Source organism: Muntiacus reevesi, chromosome 1 (assembly GCF_963930625.1).
Source record: "Muntiacus reevesi chromosome 1, mMunRee1.1, whole genome shotgun sequence".
Classification (NCBI taxonomy): Eukaryota; Metazoa; Chordata; class Mammalia; order Artiodactyla; family Cervidae; genus Muntiacus; species Muntiacus reevesi.
In genome coordinates, this window is record NC_089249.1 from 126,329,446 (window position 1) to 126,354,551 (window position 25,106).

General features: G+C 36.7%; 1 protein-coding gene across 1 annotated transcript; it reads right to left on the bottom strand.

Moving 5' to 3' along the window:
• Window positions 1-10,621: 10,621 nt before the first annotated feature.
• IFI44 (interferon induced protein 44) lies at window positions 10,622-24,307 on the bottom strand. Its single transcript, XM_065928172.1, is given in 8 exon segments — window positions 10,622-10,810; window positions 12,891-12,991; window positions 14,210-14,381; window positions 19,687-19,833; window positions 19,999-20,194; window positions 21,129-21,165; window positions 23,868-24,193; window positions 24,195-24,307. Coding segments are annotated over 8 exon segments (1,281 nt in total).
• Window positions 24,308-25,106: the final 799 nt, after the last annotated feature.

Below are 25,106 nucleotides of genomic sequence, written 5' to 3' on the forward strand. Positions count from 1 at the left end.
GACAGTCCACTGTGTGCAGTTTCTCACCAGGAAACTCCCACTGTAGGTACAGTTTCCTCCAGAAAGCTTTGGCTTCTTGGTTCTGGTAACACAATCTCACCACATTGTCCTCTCTGCCTGGGTAGAGAGGCAGCAGCTTCCTCTTTCAACAGAAGGAAATCAGGATATGTCACCCCAAAATATGCTTCTCTGACATAAAAATTATCTTGAGGAATTAATAGAATGTGAACACTTAGGTGACGATGATGATGATGCAAAAATATCTCCTATGGTTCTTGTCCTACAGTTATTAGTTTTTCACATACACAACAGATAAGTTTATTAACTGTACAGCATGATGACCATTTACTGTTCATTAAGTGGAAGTAAATCATCATAAAGGTCTTCATCCTTGCCATCTCCATGCTGAGTAGGCTGCAGAGGAGGGTTGGTCTTGCAGTCTCAGGAGTAGCAGAAACCGAAGAAGGAGAGGAGGTGGAAAGGGCGGCAGGAGGGGCAGGCACACTTAGTGTAACTATGGAAATATATCATAACTTCTGTCTGATTTCGCTTTTCATTTCTCTCAAAATGTTTCTATACAGACTCAACCCTCCTACCATTACCATTCACTTCAGTGCCCAAATCATAGAAGGGGTCATCCATGTCATAAAAGAAGGTAAAAGCAGTCTTGAAAAGTCAGAACCCTTCTGACTTTTGTCTAACGTTAGTTATTTTGTTTTTGTTTTGTTTTTGTTTTTTTCTGGCATTGCCTCTTGTACATCTTCTCCATTGTCTGGCACTGGTTCAGAAGCACTCAGTCATCTTCTGGTAATTCCTCTGATGTGGTGTCTATTAGCTCTTGAATTTCTCCAAGATCCATATTCTGAAACCCTTCGCAACCACCACCCTATCTTTTTTTGCCATATCCACAGTCTCTTTCATGATTTCCTTGACTGGCTCTGTCATAAATCCTGAGAAGTCACGCACAACATCTGGAAACAACTTCCTCCACAGGAACTTATTGTTTCAGACTTTATGGGTTTTGCAGGTTTTTTTACAATAACAATGGCATCTTTAGTGGTGTAATCCTTCCAGATTCATAATGTTGTTTCCATCAAGGTTCTCTTTCACAGCATTGACAATCCTTTCCATAGAGTACCATGTGTAATGAGCTTTAAAGTCCCTAAGAGCCCCTGATCTGGAATCTGAACCTCAGACACTGTATTTGGGAGCAAGTAGACCACTTCAGCACCTGTGGTGCTGAACTCATGAGGTTCTGGGTGGCTAGGGACATTGTCCAATATCAAAAGATCTTTAAAAGACAGTGCCTTACAGGAGAGGTATTTCCTGACTTCAGCGACAAAGCATAAGTGGAACCAATCTAGAAAAAGACTTCTCATTGTCCGGGACTTCTTGTTGTACAACCAGAAGACTGACAGCTGGTGTATATCCTTTCCTGTCAAGGCTCAGATGTTAGCAACTTTATAGATACAGACAGTTCTGATCATAAACCCGACTGCATTTGCACAAAATGGGAGAGCTAGACTATCCATTCCTGCCTTAAATCCTGGTGCTCATTTCCCTTCTGTATTAATAAATGCTAATAATTAATAAATGTTAATAATTCCTGGAGATACTCTTTCCAGGAAATTGTCTGCTGCCTCTTGGTCAGTGGAAGTTGCCTCTCCTGTGATCGTGATATTTTTAAAGCCAACATCTTTCTAAAATTATCAAACCATCCTTCACTGTTAAATTCTACAGCTTTAGATCCTTTACCTTCCTTTGGCTTTCCGTTGTCATATAATAACTTCACTTTTTTCCAAAACATATTAGTCTGTAGATATGCCTGTACCTGCATAAAAGCAGTATTTTCAATACAGGATAAAAAGGTATTTTGCAAAAAGTGCAAAGTTTTCCTGCTTGCTAATGTAGATGCAATTATGACTTTATGGATTTCCTTTTTGGGTTTTTTTTGTTGTTGTTGTTTTGTTTGTTTGTTTGTTTGTTTTTATAATGGTCCTTATGCTGGATTTGTTTATCTTGAAATGGCAGGCAACAGAAGCTGCAGACCTCCATCTAGGGTACATATCCAGCAATTAAACTTCCTCTTGCAATACCGTCATGACTTTTCTCTGCTTCTTGGGAGCATTTCCAACCTCACTAGCAGCACTTTGTATGGGTCCCATGGTGTTAGTCAAGGTTTATGGTATAGAACTAAACGTGATGAAAACCACACAAGAACTGAGAAATATCACTTTCTACTGTGATGCACTATTTACTGGAGAGAGAAATTGCACTTACAGAGATGATTAGCATCACGTGGCATTTTACACAGACCCTCACAACACCTAAGCTCACCTAAACAGCAACAAGAGGGGCCTGTACAGTAGTGCAGTGTGGACTGCAGCTAATTTTACAATCATGATTTAATAGTGCATCGTTACATTTTTTTACATTTTTTTTACATTTCTCTTGGCTATGAATGGTGCCAAGTATGGTCTTTATGTGTTTTAATGCATAAGTTTTGATAAATTTTAAGTTTTCATAATAGATTTCTGTGTATTTTATGACCATAAATGATAAAATAGGCTAGTATATACATATATTTTATGCATTCATGACATACCTACTTTTTCTTCACTTTTTTTATATTTCTAGACTACATAGTTTATCGGTAAGTTTTTCAAACCAGTGCAAATCTCCAAAATTTTGTCCAGTATATTTACTGAAAAAGATCTACTATCAGTGGACCCATACAGTTTAAACATGTGTTGCTCAAGAATCAGCTGTAGATTTTTTTATCTTCTTCTCAGCTGGGTTTTCAGGAATCAGGTTCACATCCACATAAGTCTTCATTTTATTCCTTCAGACATTACTGAACATCTGTTATTCACAGAAACTTTACTAAGTGAACTGACCACAAAAAACAGTGTGCCTATCCATGGCCAAGTAGCTAAATAACATACAGTGTGATAATGCTTGAACAGTGTCTACAAAGAGTCAGCAGGATGCAAATGACAGAGAAATCAATTCCTGACTGGCAGGTGGTAGAGAGGTATACGAGATGAAACACTACAGAAGGTAAACATGAATATTAATAGGCGTTTGTTTACTGCCTAGGCTTCCCTAGTGGCTCAGTGGTGAAGAATCTGCCTGCCAACGCAGGAGACATGGGTTCGATTCTTGCATCTGAAAGATCCTCTGGAGAAGGAAATGGCACTCCCGCCCCAGTATTCTTGCCTGGCAAATCCCATGGATGGAGGAACCTGGCAGGCTACATTTGCTGGGGTCACAAAAGAGTTGGACATGACTTAGCAACTAAACAACAGCAACAACATTTACTGTCTGCTGTGTTTCTGACACTTCAAAAAATACTTTAAGTATACTTTTATTTAATCCTCAAAAGAATTCTCCGAGGTAGGTACTATAATTATTCCCATTTGCCAGATGAGAAAACAAGGTACATAGAAATTAAATAACTTCCCCAAAGTATAAACAACGGCATGGAGATGGGACAATGCATAAAACAGTTAGGAAGAGGAAGTCACTCAGTGGAGCACTTGTTCGAGTGTTTGAGATCAAGTATGTCCAGATTAAGAAAAATATCCTAAGAAGTTTGGACATAATGCTGTGTAGGCAAAGGAATTCATCATAAATCTCTGAAAGAAGCATTGGTAGGAAACCAGGGCACATGGTCATGTTTTTGGAGCAATGTGCTATAGTAACTAATTTGCAGACTCTTCTTTCGTATAGAATAATGCTAAATCAAATATAAATTCACACTGAAGGAACATGACTCTTGAAGCATAATGTTTCTTCTGTTCTACATGAATATAATTTGCCTGCACAAATTAACTCATGTGTAAGTGGGTTTGAACCTCATTATCCAAAAGTAATGTAATTGGGAATAACATTGTTTTAAAGCAAAAGACAAAAGTTCCCATTTTATGTGTTTATTGATCACCATAGGCCTTGAGCATTATACATTCAAATTTCTATTTAAACATGCTAAAATAGTATATGTTAATAACATCTTAGTTTGCAAACATGCATGAATAATGTATGATATAATGCCAGGAATAAAAAAATTCTAGCACAGAGCACAGTATTTCCAAATGCTATCATATATTCAACACCAGGAGAAAATCATCTTCCACTTATATAGTGCATACCTTTAACAAAATTATATTTTAAATTTTTTTCTGTTGTGATGGTTTTCCTTTAAAAAAACAAAAACAAAATTAGAAGCCTTAGTTTTCAGTTGAGCTTCCAAATTCAACCTTCACCACCTTCTCCATTTAGAGCATTGACCACTAGGGGGCAGAAATGACCCAATCATTTAGTTTGTTTCTGTTTTCAGATTTTGAATCTGAGATGTATGCTTCTAAAGCCAAAGGTGTATTGTCTTTAAAACTGCATATCAAACAAACAAACAAAAAGAAAGAAAAAAAAAACTTAATTCAATTTTAAGTCTCTTTCATTTTTTATTAGTTACCAAGTCCAAATTTTTTGTTTGTTTTCAACTACAATAAAATTAAATTTACAATAGAGAGATTGATAGTTGATTATTGGTTTGTTTGAGAGTTGATTATTGGTTTGTTGTAGTATAAGACTAGCAATGTCCTTCAGTACCTGGATTTATGTTTCTAAGTGCCTACACTAATGATTAATGTAGTTATGAATATTACCTAATTCACATATATTATTAATTACATATTATACATATTATACATTATACATATTAATGTAGTTACACATATTATCTAATTATGTATATACATATATTATCTAATGATTTAGTTATGTATATTACCTAATTTAGTGCTTATGACATGTCTATGAATAAAGTGTTAGCATCCTCATCTGTAAGATGGGGAAATTAATGATTTTTTAAAAGATTGCAAATTATGCAGCATAATAGGGATTTAGACACAGTTCGGCAAATTCCAAAAGTTTTCTATGATATGAATTTTTTCTGTGTTAGTATGGAATATATAATACATGCAGGAAAGTACATAAAATACAAATATTCAACTTAAAAATGATATTAAAACAAATTTCCATTTCATCACCATTCTGATCAAAACAAAGGACACTTTTAGCTCCTGCAGAGGTACCAGGTGGCTACTTACTCTTCACAAACCCCCTCCACCTTGGGAGGTAAAGAAATAAAAGAGTCTACCTGATTTTCTATGTTCTTGCCTGTAGAGACCAGCTCAACAAGCAGGGTTTCCGAAAGTGCGATATGGCGAGAGAATGAGAAACGAGACACAAGAATTTGGATAAAAGCGAGGATCAGGGGACCAACACCACTCCAAGGTGAAGGTGCCGAAAAGGAATCCAAGCCAGCTTTATTATACTTTCAGCTGTGAATGAAAGAATATGTGGGGAGTTAAGCTATAACTCATGTGGCCTTCAGGCCACAGAACAAAATGATCATTAACCATTGATTAAAGGTCCGTCTAGTCAAGGTTATGGTTTTTCCAGTGGTCATATATGGATGTGAGAGTTGGACTGTGAAGAAAGCTGCACACCAAAAAAACGATGCTTTTGAACTGTGGTGTTGGAGAAGACTCTTGAGAGTCCCTTGGACTGTAAGGAGATCCAACCAGTCCATCCTAAAGGAGATCAGTCCTGGGTGTTCATTGGAAGGACTGATGCTGAAGTTGAAACTCCAATACTTTGGCCACCTCATGCGAAGAGTTGACTCATTGGAAAAGATCTTGATGCTGGGAGGTATTAGGGACAGGAGGAGAAGGGGACGACAAAGGATGAGATGGCTGGATGGCATCACCGACTCGATGGAAATTAGTTTGAGTAAACTCCAGGAGTTGGTGATGGACAGGGGGGCCTGGCGTGCTGCGATTCATGGGGTCGCAAGGAGTCGGACATGACTGAGTGACTAAACTGAAATGAACTGAACTGAATTAAGAAACAGTAATCAATAACAAATTGGTAACTAAGACTAATATTCTTATCTACAGATTTTTCACTGGATACGTAAAACATGTGACTCTGAGACACCAGCTGAGAAACAGTTTGAAGTCAGTTTTCCAACTCCAGGATCATATCTTGTTTTCAAAATTATGAATTGTTCCCTCTGGACTTGTTCCAAAGGTTTATTTGTTCCAAATATTTGTTCCAAATATTTCCTTCTTTTTATTGCTGAATAGTATTCCACTGTGTGGATATACCACATCTTTTTACTTATTCACCAGTCAATAGGCTTTTGGATTGTTTCCAATGAAGCTGAAGATATGTAGACAGACCCAATGAGCTAGCAAGTTCTCAGTTATACATCTTAGGGGCAATTTTTATATGTGCCTCAAAAGATGTGTATAAGAATCTTTGTAGTAGCATTATCCATTATCATCCCAAATTGGTGATAATCCCCAGGCCTAAGAATAGTATTAATAGAATAGAGAATAAACTGCAGTATATTACATAGAGCCCCTCTCCACCTTGAAATGTAATCACCATCTTCATTTTTATGACCATTATCATTTTTTATTAATTTTATTTTCTTAGTTGGAGGCTAATTACTTCACAACATTTCAGTGGGTTTTGTTATACATTGACATGAATCAGCCATGGAGTTACACATATTCCCCATCCTGATCCCCCCTCCCACCTCCCTCTCCACCAACTCCTCTGGGTCCTCCCAGTGCACCAGGCCCGAGCACTTGTCTCATGCATCCCACCTGGGCTGATGATCTGTTTCACCATAGATAATATACATGCTGTTCTTTCGAAACATCCCACCCTCACCTTCTCCCACAGAGTTCAAAAGTCTGTTCTGTACTTCTGCGTCTCTTCTTCTGCCCTGCATATAGGGCCATTGTTACCATCTTTCTAAATTCCATATATATGTGTTAGTATGCTGTAATGTTCTTTATCTTTCTGGCTTACTTCATTCTGTATAATGGGCTCCAGTTTCATCCATCTCATTAGAACTGATTCAAATGAATTCTTTTTAATGGCTGAGTAATATTCCATGGTGTATATGGACCACAGCTTCCTTATCCATTCATCTGCTGATGGGCATCTAGGTTGCTTCCATGTCCTGGCTATTATAAACAGTGCTGCGATGAACATTGGGGTGCACGTGTCTCTTTCAGATCTGGTTTCCTCGGTGTGTATGCCCAGAAGTGATATTGCTGGGTCATATGGCAGTTCTATTTCCAGTTTTTTAAGAAATCTCCACACTGTTTTCCATAGTGGCTGTACTAGTTTGCATTCCCACCAACAGTGTAAGAGGGTTCCCTTTTCTCCACACCCTCTCCAGCATTTATTGCTTGTAGACTTTTGGATAGCAGCCATCCTGACTGGCATGTAATGGTACCTCATTGTGGTTTTGATTTGCATTTCTCTGATAATAAGTGATGTTGAGCATCTTTTCATGTGTTTGTTAGCCATCTGTATGTCTTCTTTGGAGAAATGTCTGTTTAGTTCTTTGGCCCATTTTTTGATTGGGTCATTTGTTTTTCTGGAATTGAGCTTCAGGAGTTGCTTGTATATCTTTGAGATTAATCCTTTGTCTGTTTCTTCATTTGCTATTATTTTCTCCCAATCTGAGGGCTGTCTTTTCACCTTACTTATAGTTTCCTTTGTAGTGCAGAAGCTTTTAAGTTTCATTAGGTCCCATTTGTTTAGTTTTGCTTTTATTTCCAATATTCTGGGAGGTGGGTCATAGAGGATCCTGCTGAGATTTATGTCGGAGAGTGTTTTGCCTATGTTCTCCTCTAGGAGTTTTATAGTTTCTGGTCTTACATTTAGATCTTTAATCCATTTTGAGTTTATTTTTGTGTATGGTGTTAGAAAGTGTTCTAGTTTCATTCTTTTACAAGTGGTTGACCAGTTTTCCCAGCACCACTTGCTAAAGAGGTTGTCTTTTTTCCATTGTATATCCTTGCCTCCTTTGTCAAAGATAAGGTGTCCATAGGTTCATGGATTTATCTCTGGGCTTTCTATTCTATTCCATTGATCTATATTTCTGTCTTTGTGCCAGTACCATACTGTCTTGATGACTGTGGCTTTGTAGTAGAGTCTGAAGTCAGGCAGGTTGATTCCTCCAGTTCCATTCTTCTTTCTCAAGATTACTTTGGCTATTCGAGGTTTTTTGTATTTCCATACAAATTGTGAAATTATTTGTTCTAGTTCTGTGAAAAATATCGTTGGTAGCTTGATAGGGATTGCATTGAATCTGTAGATTGCTTTGGGTAGAATAGCCATTTTGACAATATTGATTCTTTCAATCCATGAACACAGTATGTTTCTCCATCTGTTTGTGTCCTCTTTGATTTCTTTCATCAGTGTTCATCATCATTTTTAAGATCATCATTTCCTTTGTTTTACTTAGCACTTCTGTGAGATTTATATAAATCTATTCATCATGTATAGATTCATTCATATCCTTCTCCTTTTGGTCAATAGTATATTTTTAATATTTATTGATACTGTTGTATATAGTTATAGCTCTTTAATTTTCGTTACTACATGAAATGAAATCTCCATGTAATATTAATTTGCTACATCCTTGAAGAAGTGTTCAGATATTCAAACAAAAGTGGCTTTAGGTTAAAGAATAGATTAACAGAGACCCAAAGAGAACCAAGCACTTTAGAAACAACATAAGCAGGCAAAAATTAAAACAACATGGGTAAAGGTCAGAAGATGTTGACAAGTCATGTTAGAATAACCTTTTCCAAAATCACACACACACGTATGGACACACTCAAGTTAAACTTCAGTTTTACAAGAAGAAACTTTAATTTTTCACAGATACAGAACATAATTTTTAAAGAAATTATTAGTCTTTTGTACAATTAGTGACTTAAATTGTGCTGTTTCTCTTTATAGGTATTATGATTTTGTATGTGTAATTTCATTCTAGACTTAAATAAAATATCCCCCTCAGGTTCAGCTGCTTCCCTTTTCCCCGTATTTTCTCATTTCACACTTTTCACTCTTCTATGATGAGATTAAAAGCTTTAATATGCAACATGCTCGCTTATTTTCTTTATTCACACTTGATCATTTCTTTCTTCTGATCTCTGAGTAAAGGAAAAGAACATATTCTTAATGGGTTATCTAGGGAAAAGCACAGAGAAGGCAATGGCACCCCGCTCCAGTATTCTTGCCCGGAAAATCCCATGGATGAAGGAGCCTGGTAGACTGCAGTCCATGAGGTTGCTAAGAGTCGGACACAACTGAGCGACTTCATTTTCACTTTTCACTTTCCTGCATTGGAGAAGGAAATGGCAACCCACTCCAGAGTGTTTTTGCCTGGAGAATCCCAGGGACGGCGGAGCCTGGTGGGCTGCCATCGATGGGGTTGCACAGAGTTGGACACGACTGAAGTGACTTAGCAGCAGCAGCAGCAGCAGGGAAAAGCAACCAGTAGGAAGAAGAGACACTGGGCTACGGGAGGTCTAAGTCAACCCTGACTTTGGGAGTGCATGCCCCATAAGGAAGAGATGGAATGGAAAAACCAAGATGGCAGAGTCAGAACTGCAAACGTAGTAATGTGATAGTTTCCCAGGAGTTTGCAAGCCAGAGAGCCAGAGATATGATGCTCTGATTTCCCACAGACTGAAATAAGATTTGAGTTTATGTTAACTCCTGCCTTATCTTTGATTGGAACAGTGCAGCATGTACTATCCACAGGTTGATAATAGGAAATACACATAAAATCATAAAGCTGTTCTTAAAGTGTGGTGAAAATTGTTTCCTGTATCACTAAGATGTTACCTGCACTTTTCACTCTTTTTCATATGAATGCACAGTGAACATTTCCAGAAGCTTGTGATATGTGGTGATGACATAACTAATCCGATAGCTATGGAATATTAGCTATATTCCATAGTTCTGATGGAATATAACTTGTGTTTTAACAATTTTTTAGTTTTAATTTAAAGTATCAGGAGATAAAAACCTGCATAAATGAAAGCTCTTTGGGGTCTTCACTTAATCTGCAACTTACTATTAAATTTTTGGAGTCTTTAAATAGCAGCTCTCTGGCCAACCCAGGCTTTATAGCTATGTTAAGTGGGAGGGACAGGGAGCAGTGTGCTTACCCCAACTCATCTGGATCTAGAATTGTTGAATAGTTTTTTAATTCTCTTATTCTTTTGTGTTATAGTGCATATTGCATATAAATGTTTATATATGTATGAACATTATGAACTGTGCATCATGTGAGATATTTAATCAGGATTACAATTACAGCTATATTAAATGTTTGAAAAAAAATAATAAAATCTGAAGTCATAAATAGGAAAAGCACCCGCTTCTACCCAGAACTGATTACACTGCATTAAGACAGCCTCTGATGAGGGAAAGCCATTGAAAAGTCAAGTAAAAAAAAAAAAAATGCATAAGTTTAAAGCTCCAAGGAAGGACCAATAATCAAAGATCACATCTGATCAGAAACAACGCTGAGTCAATCCTTTTCTGAGTCCCAAGCAGCAAAGACCACTTTGACAAAAGAGAACAAGGATACTGCTTGGTCTGTTAAGACAGAGGTGAATCATTTCAAATTTTCATTTTAAAACAAGACAAGATGGAAAAGAAGTAATGTAGGTCCAGTATGCACCCAAATTGGAAGTAGCCACATAGTGGTCACCTTGAAGCTTTTACACCATCAAACACATCTACCTGTATTCTCAAGAGGCAAATTCTCTAAGAAGTCATCTGCAGCCCACAGCATCTCTTTCAGTGCAGAGAGGATCAGGACATCTATGACAGGCTCCAGTTCCCACTCTGAGGTATAATTACTAACCACAAAGATGTCAGAAAGAGCGAATCCAAGTTTTCTGTGAACTGCCTCTAGCTGCAATAGAGAATGTAAAGCCCAGAAATCTTAAAACAGTGAAAAATACAATTTTATGTCAATATAAATTATGAAAGCACTAACATATAGTAAGGACTTGACAAAGCTTTTGCTGTTGGAGAATGTAGAGACAGAGATCTGGCCCCATAAAGGGGTTTCTTTGAGAACTTCACAAGTCAACTTCTAACATCATTGCTAATTTTCATTTAGAATACACATAATAGATTTGATATGAATGAGAAGTGAAAGGTACCTAATAGTTTCATACAAGCTACACTGAAATTCAAACATTTTAACACCTTTATATTAGAATCTATCATTTCCTTTAATTTCCTTTTTAAATTTCTTTTCCATTTTTATTTATTTATTTTTGGTTGTGCTAGGTCTTTGCTGCTTTGCACAGACTTTCTCTAGTTGTAGCGAGTGGAGGTTACCCTCTCTTTGAAATGCACGGCCTTTTCATTGCAATGGCTTCTCTTGTTACAGAGCACAGGTATTAGGCACATGAGCTTCAGTAGTTGCAGCCCAGGGGCTCAGCCATTGCAGTGTGAGGGCCCTAGAGAGCGAAGGCTCCAGTAGCTCAGGCTTAGTAGTTGCAACACATGGGCTTGGTTGCTCCAGGACATGTGGGATCTTCCTGAACCAGGGATCAAACACAAGTTCCCTGCATTGGCAGGTGGATTCTAATCCAATGTACCACCAGAGAAGTTCCCTTTCAGTTTCCTTTTAAAGGTTATTCTCAGGATAAGTCGGTTTTACTAGACTAATTTAATGTTATGCTTAATCCAGGCTTAGCCTAGTTTATTTGTGGAACCACACTTCCTAGGTTCAAAATAGGACTCTGTCACCTCCTAGCACCATCTGTAAACTAGCAATTGTTTTACTCTGTATGCTTCTGTTTCCTTATCTATCAAATGTGGTAATGACAGTGACCATCTCATAAAGTTGTTATAAAGTATTGAATAAGAAAATACATCACATGCTCAATGGGCTTCCCTGTTGGCTCAGTGGTAAAGAATCTGTCTGCAATGCAGGAGACCCGGATTCAACCCCTGGGTCAGGAAGATCCCCTGGAGGAGGCATGGCAACCAACTCCAGTATTCTTGCCCTGAGAATCCCCATGGACAGAGGAGCCTAGCGGTCTACAATCCATGGGGTCGCAGAGTCAGACATGACTGAAGCCACTAGGCAGCAATAGTGCTCAACAAACATTAACTGTCTTTATTTCCTCCCAACTATGGTTCCCACCTCCGGGTTCCCTCGACTCCAATCTATTCTGCACATGGGTGGCAGATTTTTATTGGCTTAACTTTGGTCATACCATTGCTCTTTCAAAAAAAAATGCTGCAATTCCATATAATGCACCTAATTGATAGAATCATCTCATGCAAATGTAACTTCCTCACTCTCTCAACCACTCCAAGGATTCAGCCCTCCACTAAACTAAACAGTGCCATGCTTCCCATACACACTACCTTTTGCTTCATTGATACATTGACTTATGCTGTCCCCAGGGCCTCAGATTTTCCCCTTTTGGTCCCTTCACTTCCTGAAATTCTCCTCCTCAGTATCAATCCAGTAATGAAATCATTCCCCTCCCCTTTAATATACTATTTTCCCTTCTCTAAACTTTCAAAGCATTTTATTTTTAATCATTTCTGTTTATCACACTCAGTCATATCATATTCTTTTGTCAATTTCTTCTTATCCTACCGCCTCCCCCAGTCTCTTTACCTCTTCCTACAAAATTATAAGCTTTTTTAGTGCAGGGAAATTATTTTTATTACTGCTGTATTTGATTGGAGACTGTCATATCTGCTTGATCATCAAGGTAATTGATATAAGTTGAATAGAATCTAACTAAGTCAAGTTGTAATGAATGGAAATATCTGTGTCAGTGTAAAGATAAATATATATTTAATTTTTAAAAATTGGAAAATGAGCCTGAGTTATCCCAAGCAATTGTTTTAATTCTTCTTAAACTCAGTAGGTGTTTGTTTTTACTTTTATACACAATAATATGTGATTAGAGTGACATAATACCCAAGAAAATGTGTTTAAAAATGGCATCACCCATTACCTTAAGTTTCACAGGCACACATTTGTATATGTCTATGAGGTCAGCTTTTGTAATCAGATCCAAGGTATCCACATGAGTGAGCAACACCACATGGACCACATCTATGCCAAAAAGATCCATATTATTTTTATTAATAAAGACAACACCAGTATTTTTCATTTAATCAGCTATCACTTATGCAATATGCTATCTATGGAGCAATTCCAGAGACTTGAGAAGATTCCATATCCCCCACAAAAAATGTCCCCTTTAACTATTCATTCATACTTGGAATTCATCTAATAGAGGAAATATCCTTCATTGCCTCCTATGGGAAAAGACAAGACTTCAAAAGAAACCACCTCTTGGAAGAGGTATAGCATTATTAATTGATTTCACATCCTATCCAAACATTTGTGTCTTTATGGAGATTAGAGAAAACCAAAAGAACTCTAACACACAAGATGGGGGGAAAGACGCCTCAAGAAGGAGATGGAATTTTAGCAATCACCTCACTGCACACCACCCTTGAAAGCTTTTAAATTTCAGTGAACAAGTAAATCAATCATTCCCTGCTTCTAACTTAATCAAAGTTGTGACAAATTGGCTCATCTGCAAACAGAATGAATAACAGGGCCTAGAAAAACTATTAAGGCACCCTAATTCCCTAATCCTATTTACCTTCTCCGAAGCCTTGATGCTACCTCTCCCTACTCAAGATCTTACTTTCCTACATCTTTTTCTTACTAAAATGTTCTTTTCCACTTTCTAATCCTTTAAGAATCAAAGGGGAATTTAGGATTTTGGGTAAATAAACACATACTAGAATGCCAAGGTAGCAGGCAGTGAGGATTATAGTAACCTCTTCATCTATATTGATTTGTTTAATCTTTGTAATAAATCTCTGAGGTAGGCTCTATGATTACACTACAATTTTATAGATCAGAAAATTGAGGCACAAAGTCACTCAGCTTGTGAGGGATTAATTTGATTGAATCACACTGATTAGCCAGAGGAATATTCACCTATGAGGGCTTCCCAGGTAGCGCTAGTAGTAAAGAACCCGCCTGCCAATGAAGGAGACATAAGAGACGTGGGTTCACCCCCTGAATTGAGAAGATCCCCTGGAGGAGGGCGTGACAACCCACTCCAGTATTCCTGCCTGGAGAATCCCATGAACAGAGGAACCTGGAGGGCTGTGGTCCTATGGAATCAGACACAACTGAAGTGACTTAGCACACACACATTCACATATGCAGTTTCTTAAGCTCTTCATCCTGTCCCCAAACTACCCAACAATATAATCAATTGCCTTAGAAGTAAAGTGCAAAGAGACTCACCAGACTTAATCAACTCCCTTCGAATTCTTTTGATCTTTTCCACCATCTGATAGGAGAGCTGTTCAACAGAGTTGGCATTGAAGACAAATGCCACACAATGGACTCTGTCCTCCAGCAATGGGCAGCCTGTGTGGTTACCAATACCTTTTGGCATTAGTTTCAAGGAATTAAACTGTAAAGTAAACATAAAGCAACAAATAATTCAATGAATCACACTCCACACCAAGCACAGTTCAAGTGACTGAAACTGAACCAAACAGGCATGTCTCTAACATTAAAGGGCTACCGATCTGGTAGAGAAGACAGTTGTTATGCAATTAGATAGCTGTCCTTTCACATGGTCAGGTAAAGCTTCTGTGAGGAAGGGTCATATACTCAGAAAGCTAAAATGTTGGGGGGAGCTAGTCTGATAAAGGGAATAAGGAGATGGTAGAGAGCATTCACGATAGAAGCAGCAATGTGGATAAAGGTGGAAGTGAAAGCATTCAGAAAGAAATCTGGTATCATCAGAGTACAAGGGGGAAAGTGATTCAAAATAGGATGTGTTTACTCTTAAACTAGCAATTCCTCTGCTGGGAATCTGTTCTACATATATACTAGCAAAATACAAAGTGATATATATACAAAGCTATTAATTTCAGGACTATTTGTAGTGGCAAAAATCCGATTCATCAATGACATATAGTATTCTATCACCTCTCTAAGCAAGGAGAAACCACAAATAAACTATAAATTTTTATATGGAGTACTTACAAGAAAAGAGGAGGAATGTATTTTATGAGTCAGAGAAAAGATGGATTCTTTGAGTACACCCTCTTTTCTAGATTTGACCTTGTATAGATAATAAACATAAATATAAAACTAAATTTTAAAAGCTATCCTTAACTTTAAACAAATAAGCTTTTATATCCAGTGGGATCATAACCACACAGAGATATACAATTTGATTGACTTGAAAACATAGTCATTTGTATATTTCTGCTACATAATTCCTAAATTGAATATAAAAATCTGCTAAAAGACTAAGTTGTTTCCATCTTTGATTGTGTTTATATTATGTTGGTATTAAATATGATCATGATTAGATTGTTCATAGTAGTAACAGAAATTTTGCTCTGAGACCACAGTGAATAATATGTGCAATAAAGCAAATGAGTTGTGACATGATATTCTGCCAACTCTGATGCACTTAAGAATAGGGATTCTCTGCTTGGGAGAAATCAGATACAAATGTAAGATTGTTGTTCAGTGGCTAAGTCATATACAACTTATTGTGACCCCGTGGACTGCAGCACACCAAGATTTCTTGTCCTTCACTATCTCCCCGAGTTTGCTCAAGCTCATGTCCATTGAGTCAGTGATGCCATCCAACCACCTCATCCTCTATCGCCCCCCCCACCCTCAATCTTTCCCAGTATCAGAGTCTTTTCCAATGAATAGGCCCTTCACATTAGATGACCAAAGTTTTAGCACTTCAGCTTCAGCATCAGCCCTCCCAGTGAATATTCAGAGCTAATTTCCTTTAGGATTATGTAAAATAGAAGAGATTAAGTAAGAATTTGAATGGAAAATTTCTGCATGAATTCATAATATATTTTATCATAAGTACATATATATATATATATATGGGGGGGGGGGGTATCTTAGCCCTGTCTACAGAAAAGGGCAAGAACCAGTAGCCAACTAAGAAGCAATCAACAGTTCTAATGACCCAAGCAAAGACTCCTTAAAGAAATCACTGATTTAAAATCTAGAACTGGAAATATATACAATGTGGCTTGAATATCTAATATATTATAAATAAGAAATATAGAAAATTTTTCAGATTTCTGTCAAAAAAAATCACTTAGTATCCAAAATGTAGAGGTTTCCACTTGTCAAAAATGGTATATTTGGCATCAAAATGAAGAAAAACATGGTAAATAGAAACATATCAAGTATGTTCAATTCATGAGTTCATATGGATAATAAAATAATAAATGGTAATTGTTGGCAGATACAAAGAGCTAATTTACTGTTTCAAAAGTTTGTAAAAAAGAGAAAAAAATGGAGCATACATTTCTACCTTTCCTATATAAGCTCTACCACTAAATAATCTAGTAATAGAAGAGGGGAAGTTTCTCTTTCATATGTGAAATGAAGGAGTGATAGAAAGAGAATATCACTATTTTCACACTGCAGTAAAGAATCCAGACATTTAACACTGATGAATACCTATATTAGAGAAATGACAAAACCCAAAGTTGTATGCCTCTTCAAGAAAGAACACAACACCACCTATGAAGCAGAAGCTGAATTTAAACATGCCACAGTCATGGTTTTGGAATTTTTTCCTTGGTTTTGGAAACCCACATCAATTGAAACAAATAGCAAAGTTCAGACTATAAGTTAGTCTAGAGAACAAACAAGTAGATTTCTTAAAAAATTAATTTAAAGAAGAATACCAGAAGATATAGAGGCAAAACATACAGACTAAAAGAGGCTGGAGAGATTTATTTGAATAATGTTTCTAACAAATTGTTAAAAAAAGATGCATGATAAAGAGAAATGGGTAATAGTTTGCAAATTAATAACAAGTATAACTTTTAGATGTGATAAGCATATTATGGCTATATTTAATAAAAGACACATATGTGCCATGAGTGTATATATTATATATATATATGTTTATATACATACAACTTACCTGTCTCCTGAGTAACTTGTATGCAGGTCAGACATTGAACAACAGGCTGGTTCAAAATTGGGAAACAAGAACATCAAGGCTGTATACTGTCACCATGCTTATTTAACTTCTATGCTGAGTACATTATGCAAATGCCACACTAGATGAATCACAAGGTGGAATCAAAATTGCCAGGAGAAATATCAACAACCTCAGATATGCAGATGACAACACTCTAATGTCAGAAAGTAAAGAGGAACTAAAGAGCCTCTTGATGAGGATGAAAGAGGAGAGTGAAAAAACTGGCTTAAAACTCAACTTTCAAAAAACTAAGATCATGGCATTCAGTCCCATCACTTCATGACAAATAGAAGGGGGAGAAAATAGAAGCAGTTATATATTTTTCTTTCCTTGGGCTCCAGATCACTGTGGACAGTGACTACAGCCATGAAGTTAAAAGACACTTGCTCCTTATAAGTAAAGCTATGACAAAACTAGACAGCATATTAAAAAGGAAAAACATTACTTTGTTGACAAAGATTCATATAGTCAAAGCCATGGTTTTTCCAGTAGCCATGTATGCATGTAAGAGTTGGACGGTAAAGAAGGTGGAGTGCCTAAGAATGGATGCTTTCAAGTTGTGGTGCTGAGAAGACTCCCGAGAGTGCCTTGGACTGCAAGAGATCAAACCAGTCAATCCTAAAGGAAATCAACCCTGAATATTCATATGGAAGGACCAATGTTGAAGCTGAAGCTCCAATACTTTGGCCACCTGATGCAAAGAGCTGATTCATTGGAAAAGACTCCGATGCTTGGAAAGATTGAGGGCAGGAGGAGATGGGGACAACAGAGGATGAGATGGTTGAATGGCATCACTGACAAGATGGACATGAGTTTGAGCAAACTCCAGGGCATAGTGAAGGACAGGGAAGTCTGGCGTGTTGCAGTCCATGAGGTCCCAGAGGGTCAGACACAACTTATCAAATGAACAACAACAACAGCAACATATATTTAAAGGCATATTCACTTATGGGTGAAATGTTATGACTTCTCATATTTTCTTCCAAATAATACAGGAGAGAAGAATGTGGGTAGACATAGATGAATCAAGATTGGCTATAAATAAAAAAATTGTTGAAGCTATGTAAATGAAAGTTTGTTAAATAATTTTGTCCACTTTTACATAGGTTTAACCTTGTCTATAATAAATATTTCTTTTAAAGAATATTTTAAAATAAGTTTAGCTACCTCTGTAAGATAACTTGACACTAAAGAATGAAAGAACCTTGCATAAATTTAAAAATAAAGTATTTTCTGTTTCTGGATAAAAATACAGGATGTATAAAGATGTATATTGACATGCAATGTAAAATTTTCACATCATTCCAATCAAAGCAACAACAAATCAAACACAGAAACAACCAAATAAAGCACAAACAAGTTCATTTGAAAAATTGTATGTATGAAATAGTCAAAAATCTGTGAGAAATGAATAATGAATGATGTATCCAGTGAGTTATCAAGACACAATTTATTGCCATGGAAATTAAAACAATTAGACAATATAATAAAAACAATATCACAAAGGAATTAAATATATATTAATAGTACAAACTATGAAACAAAAAGTAGTACATATATTTAAAATGAAAAATATGCAAAGACATTCAATGAAAGATGTTGGCACATTTGGCTATTCATTTGGAACAAGATGAATTAATAATTAACTTAAGATCTAAATGTTTATAGAAAGAAATGGGAAAGTTAATTTGTTTTTTTTAAATGCTGACTGAAGTAATTCTTCTCTTTAATCTTTTCCTTTTTCTTGCCTGGAATGTTGACAGTGCTTAGCATGATCATCTTGAGAACACAAAGATTAAAACCACATGTCTTAGTCATCCTGGCCTGCTGTCACTGGTTAAAGAGAAAAACCTTTATTTCTCATGGTTCTGGAAGCTAGGAAGTCCAAAATCAAAATGCTAGTAGACTTGGTGTGTGGTGAGAGCCACCTTCTTGCTGTGTCCTCATATGGCCTCTAGAGAGGTCATCTCTTGTGTCCTTTCTTACAAGGATACTAATTACATTTATGAGGGTTTCATTGTCATGATCTAATCACCTCTGAAATTCTCTACCCTCAAACCTCAGCACATTATGGATTAAGCCTTCAACATATGAATGTGGGGTTGGGAGGGCAAACATTATGCCTTACGCTGAGGGATCTCAGAACCAAAAGTCAGAAGGACTCTTGAAATTAATAACCTGCCACACTGGCCCAAAACTGCCTACCTTCAGACTTCCTGTTACATAAGAAAAATCACCCATGTGAGTATATTGATGTAGTTAGATTTCTGTTTCACATAACCAAAAGCAAGTCCACATGAAACAGCGTTCATGGTTATAACAGCTATGACAAGAATCCTCTGGATGCTCTGTGTGCTGTCACTTCAGTTGTGTCTGACTCTTCATGACCGTGTGGACTGTATCCTCTGTCCATGGGAATCTCCAGGTAAGAATACTGGAGTGGGTTGTCGTGCCCTTCTCCAGTGAATCTTCCCAACCCAGGGATGGAACCCAGGTCTCTTGAGTTTCCTGCATTAGCAGGCAGGTTCTTTACTACTAGTACCACCTGGGAAGCCCCTTGGATGTTTTAATTCTTTATAAAATAAAATATCAAAATGCAGAAAAGGATCATGAACAAGTATAGTTTAATACAGTAAACCCCAACGCACTAGAGTCTGATATTGTCAATTGTGGGCAAAAATAAGCATTTTAAGTATCAATTATACATTCTCAATAATTAGCTAAATCATACCTGGTATCTGTCAGGAAAATGGCCTTTTAAGATAGAGGGTATGTCATCCATGTCCAGGCCTTCTTTCTCACTCAGCCCCATTGAGTCACACAGAATAAATGGCAGAGTGTTGTTATCCTTCTCATCCTTAAAGAAATATGTTCTGTACTGCAGAGGGAAAAAAGCAGCTTTAAGAGCTCATTAAAAAAAAAAAAAAAAACACTGGAAACTGAAATGAACTCTATGTGTAATTAAATTGATCAGCAGAAGACATTTCAAATCTAGTTAACTTGAATAAAGAAGCAAAGGCTGAATGATCTAGCATGGACTCACCTTTTCAGATGTCCCAGTTGGATTAGAACCCACCAAAGCCTGGTTCATTACATGGCCTTGGAAAATAGACTCCACTGAGTTGACAAAGCTAAACTTCCCAGCTCCAACTGGACCCAGAAGCAGAATCCGAATTTTGTGAACCAGGCCTCCATATGGTACGTAATTTCTGATAGCACACAATAAGCTCTCCTTGAGCCTGTTTAGATAAGACAAGTTTAACAGTTGACTAAGGTTAAATCATAAGACTCTACCATAAATTTTCCTAGAATTCAGTCTCTTTTCTTCTTCTATGTTATTATTTATTTCTAACTAGCAAATTGTATACAAAAACATGAAACTATCTTATCTCAAATCCTATTGTAAAAGAAGTAAAAGTAAAAATAACAGTTTTAACTAAAACCAATCAGACATAAAGCCTTTTGGACTTAAGTATATATAAATCGTGGAATAAATAGCAATTATGTTAAGCAAGAAGATAAATTATCAATAATAGACTTCAAAAACCACAACACAATACCTGACTTTTGAAGTTTATAGACGTAGATGGTTTCTAACATGTTCTTGAAGTTCGTCATAAGTATTCCCGTCCTGCCAACCACCCCTGCCCTGAAATAGTTAAAACTGTAGCTCTAAGAATTCTAAGCAAAAATACAGACATTCAGGCAAATGATAATTTCCCTTTAATATATAAAAACATTAGAAATGCCTTTCAGTGCTCTTTTTGCTTTAACATTGAAATTATGAAATCTTTTGTGATTATAGATACAGTTTGTTTTTTGTGAGGCACAAGTTATATGCTATAATTTACACTACCAATTTTATTGACAGACTGTACAGTAGAATAGGGTTTTCCAGGTGGTGCTAGTGGTAAAGAACCTGCCTGCCAATGCAGGAGACATAAGAGACACAGGTTCAACCCCTGAGTCAAGAAGATCCTCTGGAGGAGGACATGGCCAACCCACTCCAGTATTCTTGCCTGAAGAAACCCATGGACAGAGGAGCCTGGTGGGCTACAGTCCATAGAGTCACAAAGAGTTGGGCATGACTGAAGAGACTTAAAGGAGGAAAGAATAGTAGAATAAGTCTCAGATAATGAACAGAATAATAGAACATTAAAAACATTGACTTACTCAGTAATCCCATTCATTCTCCTTTCGTCCAATAAATCTAGAGAAATAATCAAAGAATAATGAAGATTACAGGTTGTTGAATGATTGGAACTGAATGAATGTCAATGAAGTCACTAGAAAAAATTACAAAAATTACCCTTCTGCAGGAACAGTACAGTATGGTGAAAAGCAAGTAGAAAATTACAGGAAATCTCCCCAATGTTTTTCATTTGAAGAGTCCACAGCCAGACTCAAGGTGGGCACTGCAAGATCTTTTCTCACCAAATTATTTAGCAATAGTGTGTGGTCCACTCCAACACGAGAGATGTGGGCTGGGTCCTCTTTGAATTAGAGAAGCAAGGCCTAGAGGCATAGACAGGCCAGGGAAAGACTCAAAATACTCTAAAATATCTTCTCCTTCATAAATCCAATAGATCTGAAGGGGATAATGTACAAAAACACACAAATAAAAAACCACAGGCACCAGATTTTCTCTAAAACCTACTATCGACTGTTGGGCCTCAGAACTTCCAATCCAATTGATTTTCTTCTTGGTGCAGAAGGGAATGTAGTACCTGAGCATAAACAATGAGAGCACAATAAAGGTTTCAAGGGCAGATTTACGTCTTCACTGAACCGGTGAGACTCAGGCTCAGCACTCTTTTGTTTCTTGGAAATGGTCACTGTTTTTTGGTGGATTTAAAACTGGAAGGATTAGGTGTAGTGATGGCTGGTAACTCTAAATAACAAGAGAATAATACTGTGTGGAACATTTCTAAATATAGCTAAATGCATGATTACAAAGAAATGTTCTTTAAATTGCCAAAGGTAGAAATAGTGAAGACTGTGTTCAACGACTACAATATAATAAAACTAGAAAAGAATGAGTGTAAACAAAGAGAAGGGCAACCTCTTAGGATTTCACAAAGCACTTTTTATATAGCTTCAACATCCAAAAGGAAATAAAAATCAAAATTGTAAATGTATAGAATATAAGAATATAAATACTTAGTATCAACCTTGGGATGTGTATATTTCATGAATAATAAGAAAGAAGGAAAGAAACAGAAAATAGAAACAAAAGAATAAAGGGGAACAAATCTTAGAAATATAAGATATAACAAAAATAAAAAGGAAAATTCATAAATTGAAAAAGAATAAATCAATATAGTAATTAACTAATGTAAAATATGAAATAAATAAATTACTAACTAGTCCAATCAAAAAAAGCCAAATTCACAAAATGTCACACCACAAGTTACATACCAGAATGGCTACAAATTGCAAGATCAGTAATAAACGATTTGGGGAAAGTTTTAGATATAGAAGGTCTCATACACTGCTTGTGGCAATGAAAATGGGTATGACAATGTTGGAAACCTTTATCAGTATCTACTGAAACTGAATATACACATACCTGATGACCCAGCAATTTCATACTTACATTCTTAAAAAAAATTATATATATACATATATATATATATATATGAGCCAAAAGACATATATAAGAATATTTATAGCAATATTATTTGTACTAGCCCCAAACTGGAAAACCCAACTGGTCACCAAAAGTGACTTGATCTTTTTTATAGTGTGATGGACTCATTACAATGAATATTATATGAAAATAAAAAGGAGAAAATTACTACTATATATAATACTATGGATGAATAATTAGGGAGATAGAATTTAAAACAGCTGACCTAGGATACATTCACTCTCTTTACCAGGGAAAGAAAAAAAGTAACTAGGTCTAATTTTCTTATAAAGATGCTAGTAGTCTTGTCTCCTGGGAAATAAACTAGTGATATTTGCTACAAGGACGGTATTTTTCGCTTGAATATCTTTAAGAGTATGTTCCTGACTAAGAATTATGTGCTGAGTTACTTCACTATGTCAAATTCTTTGTGACCCCATGGACTGTAGCCCGCCAGGCTTCTCCATCCATGGGAATACTGGAGTGGGTTGCCATCCCCTTTTCCAGAGGATCTTCCTGACCTAGGGATCGAACCCAAGTCTCCTGCACCCACTGCAGTAGCAGGCAAATTCTTCATCACTGAGCCACCTGGAAGCCATTTCTTTATTTCAAAATGATATATTGGCATGTAACTAGCTAAAGGCTAAAAGGCAGCATAGTGTTATTCTAGAGTCCAGGGCAGGATCTGGCACATAAACAGGCATTTCTACAACACTTTTGTGGGTAGCACAGACAACTGAAGCTTTTATAAGGCATCTACCCAAGTGTAAACGTACATAATTCTTAAACAACAACTCCGCTATCAGGACGTTACCATAAAGAAGTATTTTGTGTACTCATATGCATACAGATAATACAGGAGCATTGGCTGTAACAGCAAATATAAGAAACAATTTATGTCCTTAGTAGAACAAGGGGTAAACTAACTTTGGTCTTTTGATATGATGGATATAATAGGAAACTGCAGCAGAAAGCATCGAGTACCAGCCAAGAGAAGTTCAAGCTCTTGGTTTCTTTCTAACAGTCTCACAATCTTCAAGTTTGCTTTCTGTCCTCTATCTCACTTCCTTCCACATTATCTCCTCCTCCCTACCCCTTCCCCACACTCCAGAGAACTCTAGATATGCAACTTTTGACCATGGTTGTGTTGTAGAAAACAATTTGGGGCTGATTTTCAGTCTGGGCCTCCTGAAGATAAGGACAAGTATAAAAAATTATTATTCCTTACAGGAATGGGTCAGCTAGAACCCTCCAAACGTGAAGGGTTATCTGGTTAAACCTACCTTCACATCGAAAAACTTCACAGTCCTGGAAGGAAATATACCGTTGAGATAGTCCAAGTTTTTTCACTGTATTTTTACTAAAATGCATCGTTTTTTTCCTTAAGATGTATACTGACTTCACGATTTCCATAATTGTCTTCATCAAAAACATAGGTAGTTTAAATGGTCCTACTTTGCATTTTGTAATTATAGACTCTTGAAAGACAAAAACAATGATTAAATAGTTTCCTTCCCCATAGTTCTTTTGCATGTATGCCCCAACAATCTGATCTTTACTGTAAACCACTGTTAGAGCAGGTCCTTGTTCAGAGCATATCTTAAGCATACTCAGTGGAGAATCCATGGACACTGGCCTTATAGAGAAGACTAAACTGCTTTTCTCCAAAGTAATTTTGCAGCTTTTTCTCTTGCCTCCATGTCAAACGAGTTGCCACTGCCATACTTCTCAATCTGGTGGAAAATCAAATGTTTTCCATTAAATATTGAAATTTTTACACTGTCAAAATGTTTGCATTAATGCTTCTTATTTACTTTGCATTACAAATGAAATGTGAAAACAGAGAGTGAATAAATAGCAAGAAAAGTCATTAGCTAGTTTTTCATTCTAAATGATTTCTTTTTTAATTAAAAAAAAAAAAGACTACTGTTTGCAAGAGGCTAGGGAAAGTGGAAAGCCACGAATCATTTGCCTGTTTGAGAATCTCTTCAAGGGCTGAAGCTGAGGATAGCTGCTCTGACAGCTAGGCAGGCACAAAGTGGGAGCAGAAACTTTCTCAGCAACCTTGAGGCTTTGGAGAGGCAGAGAAAAGGAAACTGAAACAGTGAGGTCCAGCCCAGTTGGCTGAGTGCTCACTTCCTCTAGTAAGCAAGCATAAAGGGATCCAGCTAATTTTAGATAGTAAAGTCATATAAAAATTATATTAGAAGAATCAAAGAATTGAAGTCAGAAGGAAGAAAACCTAATAGCTCACTACTTTTTTTAATGACTTAAAAAAAAATTTTAAGGACAATTCAGTTTCTATATATGGACACACAAAAAAAGCAATGTCTATTCTACCTCAGGCATGCATCTCAAATGTGTTCATTTCTCTTCATCTCTGCTATCAATATATTCTAAACCAACAAATGAGATTGCTTAAACAGTTTCCTAACTGGTCCCTCTAATTTTCTGCTTGCCTCCTCTCCAATACTGTCTCTTCAATGGAACCAGTCTTTTGTAATATATACACTGAATAATGT